Raw genomic sequence first — 13,252 nt, forward strand, 5'->3', positions numbered from 1 at the left:
AACAGATACCCCCACTCAGCCTCCATAACGAAGCTTCCAGGGATGCTATACGAGCAAATGTTCTTAAGTGACACAATCATTCTTCCCCACAGAAAATAAAATTATGCATAATATGCTACTTATTCTGTAATTTTATCAGAAGGAGAAACTATTAAGTTTCATCCACTAGGATTTTTGTGTGTGTGTGTGTGATTAACACACCAGAAAAGAAATAACAAACCCAGTTTTCAAGCAAAAGATGCACAAGACCAGACCATCAATTTCAGTGTGTGATAGCACTTCCATTTTTCTTGTGAATTCTGTTTAAAATATGATTTAAAAAATAGTTCAACTGCACTAAATGCTACTTTATGAGCTGGAGATTTATGCTTATAAAATACTTGAATGCCGTATTTAAACTCCAAAATTACCATACAAAACCCTCTCATTTGCTGAAATTGCCATGATCTGAAGTGTCATTTACTTAATGCTTCACAGATGTCCCATGCCAAGTTGTTAGTCAGATTGGAAAATATATTTTGTTAGAAAAAAAACTTCCAAAACATGTTTTCTTATATTTTACTGATGCTGGCATGGGGCAGTACGGTTTGAAATGTGTCATTTATCTGCACTTCATGATCTAAGAAGCTGGTCTCATTCTTTGCCTCCAAATCAAATACATGGTTATCGTGACCACACAACTGCTTTCATTTAAAGACATCATTGTTTCTATAACTTTTCAGATCAGGGTCATGTGTAACTGTGTCATAGCTTTAAATGAACTCTTCATTGCGCTTTCTCTTTGACCTTCACCCCAAGAGCCCTAGTCATCACAGGGCTGATGCAGACTCCCACTGTTAGGGTCTCAAGTGCTTTTCCCCAGCTGCTGTTCAGTGACGGGAAGACCCTGGTTTAGTGGCGAGGTCACTCCCGTGGCAAAAAGCAATGACTCATGGCTCTGGCTAGCACTTAGCACATGCTGCAGTAGGAGGCTAACAGCAAAGTGAAGCACATGACAGAGATGTCACTGTATGATAACCCGAGTGTGCATAAAGGGAGTATGGGGCTTATAATTAATATTGGGGGCTTTTGAATGTCATGACTATTTATGGTCTCTATGGGTCAAGTGCAGTCAGCAATAGTGTATTTCAGTAAGCATGACTAAGAAATGGGGAACTAAAGTAAGAATAGTAAGAAAAAAGTAACTGTTCTGACTAGAGAGGCCATAAGAATAGTTCCATGACTGTCCCTGTGTGCAGATGCTTTACCTCTCTGACCACTGTTAATTGTATAACAGGACAGTACAGCAAAATCTTCAGGCTTCCCCCAGCATAGACACTGTTTCTGTAATGACTGTAAGGATGCATGCACTGAATGCTCCAGTTTCTTAGAAACAGAAAGCATGTCACAATCTAGCATACCTGTAACACAACTCACATATCTGTTAGTGAAGTTAAATGTGTACTTACAGAAACTTAGCTGTCGGCTTTCACAGAATTCTGCATATTGAGCTGAATCCATAGTTCGAGTCTGTCTTTCTGCTCTCTAATGAACGAAAAGAAATAAATAAGTAAATAAACCCCAAGTTTTTAAAGAAACAGACTCTTAGCATACATTTCCAGAGTAGATATTTAGGCTTTTTGTATCATTTTCCAGACCTTGATCTAAGGAAGCAGTTAAGTATGGTGACAGACATGGAATATGTTATATAATCATGACAAACAATCAGAGCTGTGGAAACATGAGTCTATAGTAGACAGTGCACTGCCCTTCCGGAGGACCTGAATTTGGTTCCCAGTGCTCATATCCGGTCAATCCCAACCAACTGTAATCCCAGCTCCAAGGGGTCTGAGGCCCTCTTCTGGCCTCTGCTGGCTCTATGTTATTAAATTAAAACTCAATACTTGCTTACTTAGCCGTCACACATCTGATGCTTTCTATTTATCCCATGCTTTAAAAACAAAAGCGAATACTGCAGGGAGGAGAAGGCAGACATCAACACCATTGTTAACTATCACAGTCTATCTGTTTTACACTTGTGGTGTGGCGACATAGAACAGGAGTCAATGCCTGAGATCCATATATCCCCCCTCAGAACAGTGCCAGAGTTAACAGTCAGTCTTCTCAGTTACAGAGAAAACAAGGGGAAAGGTAAACACAACACAGCTCCTCTAATCTGCGTCCACGGATGATTCACAGCTTGAGCTAGCTGCACTCGTGGCTTTCGTGACCCGGTCCAGCAGATGTTTGCTCCGACACTGTCTCACAGAGGTAGCATAATTATACTTCACCCATGGTTTGGTGGCAAAGGCTATGACCGCTTCCGCTTCCTTAGTAAGGGAAACAGCTTGAGATGAGACAGCCTGGTACTTCTTGGAAGGGGATTCTGACCAGTACCAAATATCCCTGAGATTTTAATTTTTTTCTGCAGTGGAAGGACTTTCTGTAATGTTTTCTCACAGCTGTGAATGGCCTCAATATAGTGTTTCTAATGGCTGCGTCATTTTTTCTTTCTTGTCTGATGTGGAATGGTCAGGTTACAGGTTTGTTACCTGATATGCTTCTCAGTGCAGAAAAGACAGATGAGGTGGGGCAAGCAAAATGGGAGCACCTACTGGTTGGGTTCCTTAAGAGCACTGTTCTTCTTGACTCCTCCTCCTCTTTTCTACTTTCTGACCCCCTTCTCTCCCTTCTTCATTTCTCTCCAACAATATATCCTTATTAACACAAATCTAGACTTGATCATTTGCCTGCTTGGTTAAAGTGTCATTTCTGAGTACACTAACATAGGTCACACACACACACACTGATGTGTAATTTAGTTTCTTTTATCTGCCTATTTATTCACATGTAGTGTATGTATGGGGTGTGTACCGGCACATACATGTCTGTAGCCATCAGCTGACAACTTTGGGTGCTGGTCTCAGGTATCTTCCACCTTTAACTTGGGAGAATTATCTTCCAGAACTTCAGGAGCTTGCAGGGACTTGCCTGTTGCTACCTTCATCCTCCCATCCTGTGCTTGTTGGGATTACTGGCATACTCAACCAGGCCCAGCTTTTCTCTGGGTACTGGGGATTTGAATGCAGGTCCTCAGACTTGCATGGCTGTAACTTGCCAAATAAGCCATTTCCCTAGCCACTGGTCTCTTGTTTTACTGTGACTCAATCAATAACTATTTGCTGATGAAAAATAAAAAAAAAACAAACAAACAAGTGTTTGTGTTCTGAACAAAGAAAGTAGGTTACCAACATGCTTATTTAAAACTCTTTATACTGATAACACTATACAATTCTAATGTATTTATGTAAGCATGTGCATGTGCACCTCTGTGCGTGATTATAGTGAGAACTTCTCAAGTTTAAATTTCTAAGTCTTAGAAACATATCTGGCACATACCAGATAAGCAGTGAGCAGTCTGAATGAGCAAATGCTACACTACTATTCAGTAGGTCAGGTGTGTGCCCTGCCCTCAGTAATAGGACTCCTACCCTCTCTGCTTTGCTAGCCTGGAACCAGCCACCACATTCCCTCAACACACGACTAGACAGAAAGCACTTAGACAAAGACATGACAGTCCTAAAGGAATTACTCAGACTTTTCCTCTACCTAATACTTTTCTTCTTGCCCACAATCAAGATTTGGCTGCAGTATATATGCTAAGATAGTTGGTGTGTCTGCAATTAGGACTTCTAGCCTTTTAAAGTAAGGAGAACTTATCCTAGGAGATTAAGGTTGCTAGGGTGGCCAGCTTTAACTAAATGAAGTGTGTGGCAGTTGGGAGATTTTGTCCTTGCAAAGCCTATCATCCCAGGCCATTTTAAAGATACTCACAGACATGTGAAGGGCCTTATGTTATTACAGCTTGTCGTCTTACTTCCTGACACCCTCTCCAGTACCCTTTCCTTTTGTGAAGCTCATCTCAGTTCTTTCCAGTTCCTTTAGCACATAAACTCTCAGCTGTGGAGCATCAGGAAGCTGGCCCTAGAGTACTCACAGGAAGCCTTTATCCAGTGCCTAGGACACAAACTACTTATGCAGGGTGGCCGACTCCAGGAAAGATTCATTGGCATGGTATGGTAGAGCCACTGGCAGCTTAATGGTAGAGTTGAAGAGCTTGTTCAAGCCTCTTCATTTTAAAGATAAGGAAATCGAGGTTGGAAGAGATGTGATTTGACAGAAGCACTTGATATTTATGTTATCAGAGCTCTTTGTAGATTGTACTAAAATTTTAATTCAGTGCCCTTGTGGGATGATCTATGACCAGGAATTTCAAGAATTATGACCAAATCATATGACTTCTAGAACAGGGTAAGCAAATTTTTAAATAAAGTTCTACTTAAAAGAATCAAGAGACTGTCCATATATTAAATAGTCATAGCTTTTTTTTCTTTTTTGTGGTGCCAAAATTCATCTTCCCCCTCTGCCTTCCTTCAGCACATTCTGCAGTGTATGCTGATGGATTTTTTTCTAATCCTGGTAACAAAGAACTCTCTAGGGGGGAAAAATCATTTAATTCGTACAACATGATTGAAATAACAGTGTCTACTCTACACAGAAAACACAACCTCTTAGATAAAAAAACAAAACAAAACTCAAAAAAAAAAAAAAAAAAAGAAAGAAAAGAGTAAACCCAACAGTCTAATAATCCCTCCTACAAATAAAGTTAATAGCTAATAGAGACAGAGTTAGGAGTGACGCTTGGTTCTTAAAGTGTTGACTCAGGCACATGACGTTTCCTAGAGAAACTGACCTGTGTGCACCGTGAGAACCATAGCAGGAACTCCCTCCATGTTCTGGCTTCTTCTGAACAAAATGCCAAACAGTAAGCTTAATTTTAAAAGTGTCTCTTTAAAGGGGAGTTATCAAGTTTACCTGATTATTCATTATGGTTACAAACTGGAATTTTAAAAAAGCCTATTTTGTCTGGGTATGCTCACAAGTATCTGTGATCCAAGTGCTTGTGAGTCTAAGGCAGGAGAAACATGAACTGAATATATAGTAAGATCCTCTCTCAAAAACTGAAGCAAGTAAGCAAGTACCCACTCCAAACTAAACCAACCCAACCCAACCCAACCAAACCAACCAGCCTAATTCAACCCAACCCAACACCACCTTTGTGTTCTTTAGAATATGAGAGGGGCAAATCCCTGATGAGCATGGATGAACAATGGTTAGTGGCTCAGCTCGGCGTTTATCCACGTGGGCATTCTTTTGAGCTGAGAGCCAAATGAGCACAAGGTCATCTGCAGATGACTCAAGTTGTGTATCCTCAAGGCCAGGTCCATATATGACTTTATTTCCTTGAGTATAATTGACAACATTGATCCCCAACATTCAGAAAAATACACAACACAGTGACTTTTTCTTCCATTAAAGCTTGTGGGTATTCTTATATAACAAAGAGCCTATTTGGAAAGCATTGCCTTTGAAGTTATTATTGCTAGAATCTTCTAAATATCTGACAATATTTTAACAACTGGTATAGGTTTCGTAATTTTAATTTTTTTTAAAGGTAGAAGGGAATGGTTATGTTACTAGCCACCCATTTTATTACCAAGGAGTTTTGGCTTGTCCTGGTTACTGTATAATGAACTGTGAAGGAAGATTCCCATGTCAGATGGGATCATTTTTTGGATCCTACATAAATGAAAACAGGAAAGCATAATGTCTGCAGTTAATCAGTTTTATGTAGAGTTTGTTGTTGTTTTCAGTATCTTGAACACCAGACTCTCAGTACTTAGCTGTTAATTTGAGTTTTAGTAAGGATTGATTTCAGAGCAGAGTTAGTTGCCTGTGTCTTTGAAGTGCACCTTTGCAGTGGCAGCATCCAGCATCTGGGTGACTTATGCAGCACACAGCTCTCACATTCTCCACGTGCTTTCACTGGGGCGTGCTCAGAGGTTACAGAAGCTATGTGCTGGCATATTTCCTGGAAGCTTCTCAACACACATATCATCTATTTCTCTTGAGTAACTCAGAATCACAGAACACAACTTTCAAACACAAACAAAAGTTTATCTGCTCTCACTTCTACCCCTCAAAACAAGCTTAAAACAAAAAACAAAAAACAAACAAACAAATAAAAAAAACCCTCCTATTTTGATTGCTCTTAGGACTTTCATAACGGAAAGGGGAGCCCTTACCAAATGGAAAGAATCATGTTCACAATAATCTCCTTACATTGGATCAGAACAAGATAATGAATTTGAAAACCCCACTTGAGTGGCTGGTGTGGGGAGTATTTAACATGACAATATGTGAACTATGGGACAATTGCAAAAAGACTGTAGTAAAGCACACCCAATTATGAAGAAATGTCCCTTACATCATCTTTTAAAGAGATGTCTAACAGGCAGGCTTGTATATCAGCTACAGAGAAACCTCAGAAGCCTAGTGTGTGTGCCCATGAGCACCCCACCCCCACTGCGCACACATATTCTGCCTGCTGTGACAGCTTGTGATTGAGTAGGCTCCCTACCATATCAGATCAGACTTTCTCCAAACACATGGCCAGAGTTCCTTCTCTGTTTCAAAGAACACTCATCTTTTTGCAGTAAATGGGTTGTTCAACCCACAACCTATCCTGGGGATGACTACATTGTATAAAAACATAACAAAAAGACTCTGGTATACAGAATGCCCTGGAGTAGACCTTCCTTCATCCTTAGACTGAGTTCATAGCTCTGCTTCTTAAGTTAAAATGAGTACAAATGGCTACCCACAACCCCTCCCCAAAATAAACTTGATCTGGCTCTGGACCACCCCTACTTAGGTACACACTTCTTGAATTTCAACCAGAAAAAATGTTGGGATTTTTGTTGTTTGTTTATACTAGCCTGGAATATCTGTCTGTGTTCTAGAGCATAAGGATTATAGTTATGTACCACTATGCCTAGTAATCAAAAAATAGATAGATTAAATAAATAAGTAAAATAAATAAAAACAAGTTTAGAAAGAAATATTTGCTTTTGAGGTAATTTTGCTTGGCTTACAGAAGTCATAAAATGTACATCTATGCACACACACACACACACACACACACACACACACACACACACACACATGTAACACTTAGAAAACTAACTTACAGTATTGAAAGATAGTCTTAAAACCAAAAGTTGACTCTATTTTGATGAACAGTTTTCATGGAATAATAAAAATACAGCGCATTTTTAATTTCATGGCCTTTTTTTTTTTTTTTTTTTAAAGCAATGGTTTCTAGTGGTATTAATTTGTTCACCAAGAATGGCTTTTATAATATAGCAATTTTCTGTGTCACAGGCATTAGGAATGAATTAGAGCATGTATGCAGTTTCCCGAAGGAGCAGCTGTGGACTCCGGGGCATCGGCAGATTCAGAAGGACGCAGTAATGGGAGGGAGGGAGTGAGCACAGAGCAGCGCTGACACAGAGAGCATTTGTCACTCAGCCACAACTGAGTCCTTTCAGCTAGACGCTCTTTTTCTTTTTTTAGTCCATACCTGTGGATTGAAAAATATTAATCCATCTGACTAAAGAATCTTTATTTTCTCTATGTATTTTAACCTATGAAGAATGAACATAAATTGGTTATATAATAAAAACAGACATAAATATTAAAAGTTTGTATTGAAAATGTCTGCTTAAGTTCTTTCATTTGTGCTTATTAGGTAGGCAAGTAGTGAAGAAAATTAGATACAAAGTAAAGGATTTCTTTTCTGGGACAAAATGTCCTCTTTAATGAAAAGTTATTATTAAAACAAAACACAGCTTAAGTCCACCCATACTTCGATGTAAATCCACATTTAGTGTTAGTACTAATTTTATTACTGCCCCTGAAGTTGTAACATGATGTGAAATAATCAAGCTGACAAAATAAAATTCATGTAAATGTCTGTCCAGCTCTTTAAGGTAGTAATAGGAGAAGGGTCCCTTTACTGAATGAAGATGCTGTAACATCTATTTGTGGTTTTTCTTTTCTCAGGAGGAGGTGTTTGCATCAAAAAAGTATGAATCCTGGCTAAATTATGGGAGGTCTTTTCTGGTAACATTACTGAAGAGTTTCAGAGGTTTACAGCCTATCCACATAGGCTGTCATGGTTAGTTCTTGGAAGGCAAATATGAAAAGGATACCATTAGGTCCTGTATGCTTGCAGCCTGGATGATATGCAGAGAGATTGCTGCATGGTGTGTAGCTCTGGCCTTCCCCCTAACTGTGTAAGGTAACTTTTTCTGAACTGAGTTGACCGAGATCAAGCTTTTCAACAGAACTACGTGCACATTTGGTTGAGTTGGGTGGGCTACTGCTGTAGTCTGAAAAGCGAACAACCTTTCAAACCTTTCGAAGAGGAAAGGGTGTGTCCATTCAGCACTCACCTCAAAGAGAAACCTTGAAAAACTGGGGCTATCAGACCACTGAGCAACAAATCTGAAGCACACGTGCTTTAAACAATCAAAGAGAAGCCTGGGCATGATGGCTTATGCCTACAATTCTAGCATGCAGGCTGCTAAAGCAGAAACCCTGTAGTAAATGTGTGCCTGTCCTGGGCTACAGAGAGTCTCAAGCCAACCTGGCAATAGAATAAGACCCTGCCCAACAAAACAAAACAAATAAACAATGCAAAATTAACAATACAAACAAAATAAACCCCCAAATCCAGAATAAAATGGCTCACAGCCCTGCCCTCTCCACAAATGACCAACTATAAATAGAAGGCTGACAAAGTCTACTACACTGTATTCTGCTGAAGAAATGACATCACCAGAACAGGGGAATTTTCCAGGCAATGGATCATGGAGGACACAGAGACCTTACAGCCCTGATAGCACTTGAGAACAGAAGCAAACCACACCAGGCTAAACTGTTTACTCCCTGGCGGGAACACTTACAGCCATTGTGAAGCTAACCTTTCTCTCAGTCAACTGAGCTGTTGCCCTGAGTCAGAGAGGACCAAGCTCACCAGCCAGAGCATGAGGCACAGCTGGCTGCAAACAAGAACAAAAGAGAGAAAGTGATTTTCTGATACATCGAGACTTAGTCATAGAAACTAAGAGAAAATGATGGTTTTCACCAAACATGACTGCCCTGAGAACACAGCAGTAAGCACAGGATCAAAAGTACTTTTGTGCCAAATACAAGAAAAAATTTTCTAAATATTAACAGGAAAAGCAGAGTCATTCACATGATCAGAAAAGTTGGTACTTTTAATACTATTTAACATACTTTTCTTAAAAATTCACTAATACGTTTTAAAATACTGGTGTGTGTGTGTATTCCTGTGTGCACATACATGTGCACATACACACAGAGGTTCAAGCATATAACCCTTGGTATTCTTCCTCAGGCAACATCTACCATTTTCTTTTTTGAGACAAGGTCTCTTACTAGACAGGAGTTCAACAAGTAGGCTAGCCTGGCTGGTGGAAAGCCCCAGGGATTTCCCTGTCTCTGCATCAGGATTATAAACTTCCTCTCTTTTTATGTGAGCTCTAGAGATCAAACTCGATCCTCCGGGTCCTCTTGCTTCGAGACAAGGTCTTTATAAATTAAGCTGTCTCCTCAGAAGTAAGGACAGTTTTCAGAATGCAGAAGCCATGCCTGGATACACGGGAGTGTAAAGCCTTTGGATGGGCAAGTCTGCTGGGGAGTGATGCTGTACAGAAGCCCTGGCTCTGCTTTTCGATCCTCTCTAGGTACTTCCAGAGACCCAAGTACAATGACCGCCTCTGAGGCTTCAAAGAATGCAGAGCAGCAAAATCCTCTGGAATCATAAATGCAAAACCCATAATTATGGTTATTTAACAAAATGGGTTCTGTTAAGATAGTTGATGATGAAATCCCCATTCTCTTAGATGTCAGTGCCCAAATTTTATTCAACTTTTACTTATGAGTAAATGTATTCTAACTGTTATTTGATTAAATGTCAGTGGCCATTAGGCCCAACTCTTAGGTAAGAAGGCTTAACCACTGCATGCCCAGAGGGTGTAGAGTGAATTACAAAGAGAAATAAAGAAGAGTGGATTGTTTTAGTAGCTTGGCAACTGTGAGGCAACATTTCACCTTAAATAAAGTAACCACAAAAGCTTTACAAAAAGCTAGAACAACTTTGGCAGGAAGAGGAAGAGCTCAGAGGTGGGAAGAGGGGTGAAGTCAAAAGAGAAGTGTCAAACGGGAAACAGCAGCTGAACTGATTTGCAACCTCATGTTCATCCCCTCAACAACAATCCCAGCAAGGATGAGCAGCCATTGTTATTCTGCCACACGTGGAGAAACTAGCACTCTTTATGGCTTACAGTATGAAACTATTTTGAAGTAATTTTAGTTTTACAGAATAATTATAAAGTAGCACAGAGTTCCTCCAGACTGCAGGCCCAGTATGATGACTCCAAATACATTGTATTACTTTTCAGTTGCTGTGATAAAACATCAGAACCAAAGCTATGTCAGGAAGAAAAGGTTTATTCTGGCTCATGGTTCCAGAGGGCTAGAGTCCATAATAGTGGAAATGGCTTGGTATGTTGGCAGGAGAAGGAAGCGGGCTGGCTGCATCTCATCTGTACAAAGGGAGCAGACAGAAAGCACTGTAAATGGGCAAGGTTAACCTCAAGGGCTGCGCCTAGTCAGGTACTTCCTCCAACAAGGCCTTGCCTCCTAAACCCTACCTCTCTAAACAGTGTCACTAATGGGGGAACAAGGGTTCAAATGCTCTGCCCCAGTGACCTGACATTATAAAAGGGGCTGCTTGACTCCTCCTCTCTCTTTTGCCTCTTGGAGACTTGCTCTCCCTCACTTACCCCTGCTCTTCCCTTCTCTTCCCCCTTTCTCTTCATGTGCTCATCCCCCCCTTCCCCCTTCTGTTCCCCTTCCCTTCCCCTGTCTCCCTCCATGTGCTCTCCTCTTCTCCTCTACTCCTCTCTTCTCTCTCTCTCTCTCTCTCTCTCTCTCTCTCTCTCTCTCTCTCTGTCTCTCTCTCTCTCTCTCTCTGTCTGTCTCTCTGTCTCTCTCTTTCTCTCTCTCTCTCTCTCTCTCTCCCTCTACTACCCTCTTAACTCTCCCATGACTTGAATAAACTCTATTCTGTACAATACTCTCATGTGGCTGATCCTTCATGGGGAAGGGATTCCCAACATGGGCCCCCCAGAGGCACCTCCATGGGCCACATCCCCCCTATTCTCTTCATCCTTTTCCTAACATATGGGGGGCATTCTCATTCAAACACACATACCTTAGCTGATCATGTGACTTATAGAGAATAAAATCTGCTTGGTGCTTTCACAAAGTTTCTTTGTATCAAGACGTACTGCTAGAAAGAATTAAATCCTACAGTATAGCAAGTGATGAAGCTACAAGGCTATCAGATCCTAGAATATTCTTTCTTCAGACAAGATGTGTTTTTTCTGATCAACCAAAATCACCCAGAGTCTACTGCAAATTAATATTCTATGTTGCAACTGTAGAGGCTTAAAAGACTTGAAATAATCTTAGAAAATTACACCTGAAATGTTATTTAATGGTTTCAAGAAGAAACTGGCTTTTGTTTCTGCAGAATGGAAGACCTTCCCAAACCTAAGCCACAGATAATTTTAATAAGACCTAGAAATGTATTTGTAAATGAGCATAGAGTTTAATAAAAAAGAAGAAGTGCTGTAGAATTATCACAAAGGAGTACACACATTATACGCCTACACACACTCTGTCACCTATGGAAAGCAGAGGTTATACTTTCTGAGTCATTTTCTGAAGGGATGGCAATCAGTAAGTTGATGCCGCACACACTGGAAGTTGTGTTTCTGGTCCTAGCACTCTGCTGTGAGGATTATCTACTGTATCACATCAGGCATCCCAGGCATAGAGCAAAGTGGGCATGTCCCAGTGCATTGCATGCTCTCCTTTGCAGTGTTATCTAGAGAAAAATCCAGCCCAGATGGTACTTATTTTCTATAGCACAGATTTTAATTTCACAAGTAGCAGGGTGGATATTTTAATTAACAAAAAATTCAATAAAAATAAAGACCTAAAATCAAATCCTTTCCTCTGTTTTCTTCCGGAACTTAAGAGGCAGGAAGCCCTGTAATAAATACTGGATGATTTCTTCAGTCTTTTGATGTCAGTGAGTCTTCAGGAACAAAACTTCTCAAATTAACATCTCTTAGGCAGAGATACGTTAAGACATTAACACTTGTCCTGTGGTTATGACTATCCTTTGAAAATCAGAGCCCATGAAGAGGTATTCCTTCAGAATAAAAATAGATTTAATTTGTCAATTATCTGAGACAGTACTAAACTAAAGGGGGGAAATCACTGTCCTGGAGGAAGGGTGAAGTGGGGCTCAGCAATGGGCAGTGAGAACATAAGAGGCTCCAGGGGCTGCTGTGAGCCCTTTCTCCAGCTTCCTCCACAAGAGTCATGATGGGACTGCCTGACAGCTAAGTATCTGCATCTAGATGTCAGAACAGAAAGGTGTGTTTCATATTTGACAACCCATGAGTTTGCTTCCTGCATAAATTAGAAACAGTATGAGACAGAATCCCAATTCTCTGGTATCAGGCAACATGGGTTTTGAACATTTTGGAACAATTTACCTTCGCCAAGTATATACTTTTATTTTAAAACTAAACCAGGTTTACTTGAAAACATGACTTATTTTCTAATAGTAGATATATTCTAACTTACCCAGATAGGGTTTTTCTAGCTGAGAGTATTAGAAAAACAATGTACATTTAAAGTAAGCCTAACTAATAGTTGCTTAAGCAAGAGAGAAGTTCATCTTTCCTCACATAAATGAACACTGGTAATAGTCTTCAGATTTGACCCAGCCACACACTAAGGTCATCAAAGCCTCTGCCAATGCTGGCTTTGAAGGTTTAGGCTATAGCCTTGTCTTTGAGATTCATAATGGCTTTCCAGTCTTCACACTCAAATAGTCAAAGGTAAGAAGGAGAGAGACTGGACTCCCCATCTTTAAAGAGACTACTATGAAGTCCCACGGTGTCTTTGTATTAATTTTTCATAGGTCATGACTAAACCCAGATGGAGGAAAGAAGAGAAATGTGGTAGCTCATCTGAATGGCAGTGTCCAGCTACAAGCTAGATGTTTGGTCCCAGGAAAAAGAACATGAATTCTGGGTAGCAGGCATCTGTATCTGCCATGGTGGGTGGCAATTGAGGAACAAATCCATTAATTTTATGTGTCCCAACTCACTGATTCCATAACAGATTTTTGCAGTCATAAAGATTTCTAGTAAGTCTCAAATGAAACATTGCTCATCAACTTTTAACAATTTAAGTCTAC

At 40.2% G+C, this 13,252-nt stretch overlaps 1 protein-coding gene across 3 annotated transcripts in view; it reads right to left on the reverse strand.

Annotated features, from left to right (window-relative positions):
- SUPT3H (SPT3 homolog, SAGA and STAGA complex component) overlaps positions 1–13,252 on the reverse strand; it is a 322,329-nt gene that overhangs the window by 78,244 nt on the left and 230,833 nt on the right. For all 3 annotated transcript variants that reach the window (XM_080917256.1, XM_080917254.1, XM_080917255.1), the window contains one exon: positions 1,449–1,524. In XM_080917256.1, the coding sequence (XP_080773382.1) occupies positions 1,449–1,524 (76 nt within the window). The remainder of the gene's footprint in view (positions 1–1,448; positions 1,525–13,252) is intronic.

The sequence above is a fragment of the Micromys minutus genome (assembly GCF_963924665.1).
Source record: "Micromys minutus genome assembly, chromosome: 5".
In the NCBI taxonomy this organism is placed as follows: domain Eukaryota; kingdom Metazoa; phylum Chordata; class Mammalia; order Rodentia; family Muridae; genus Micromys; species Micromys minutus.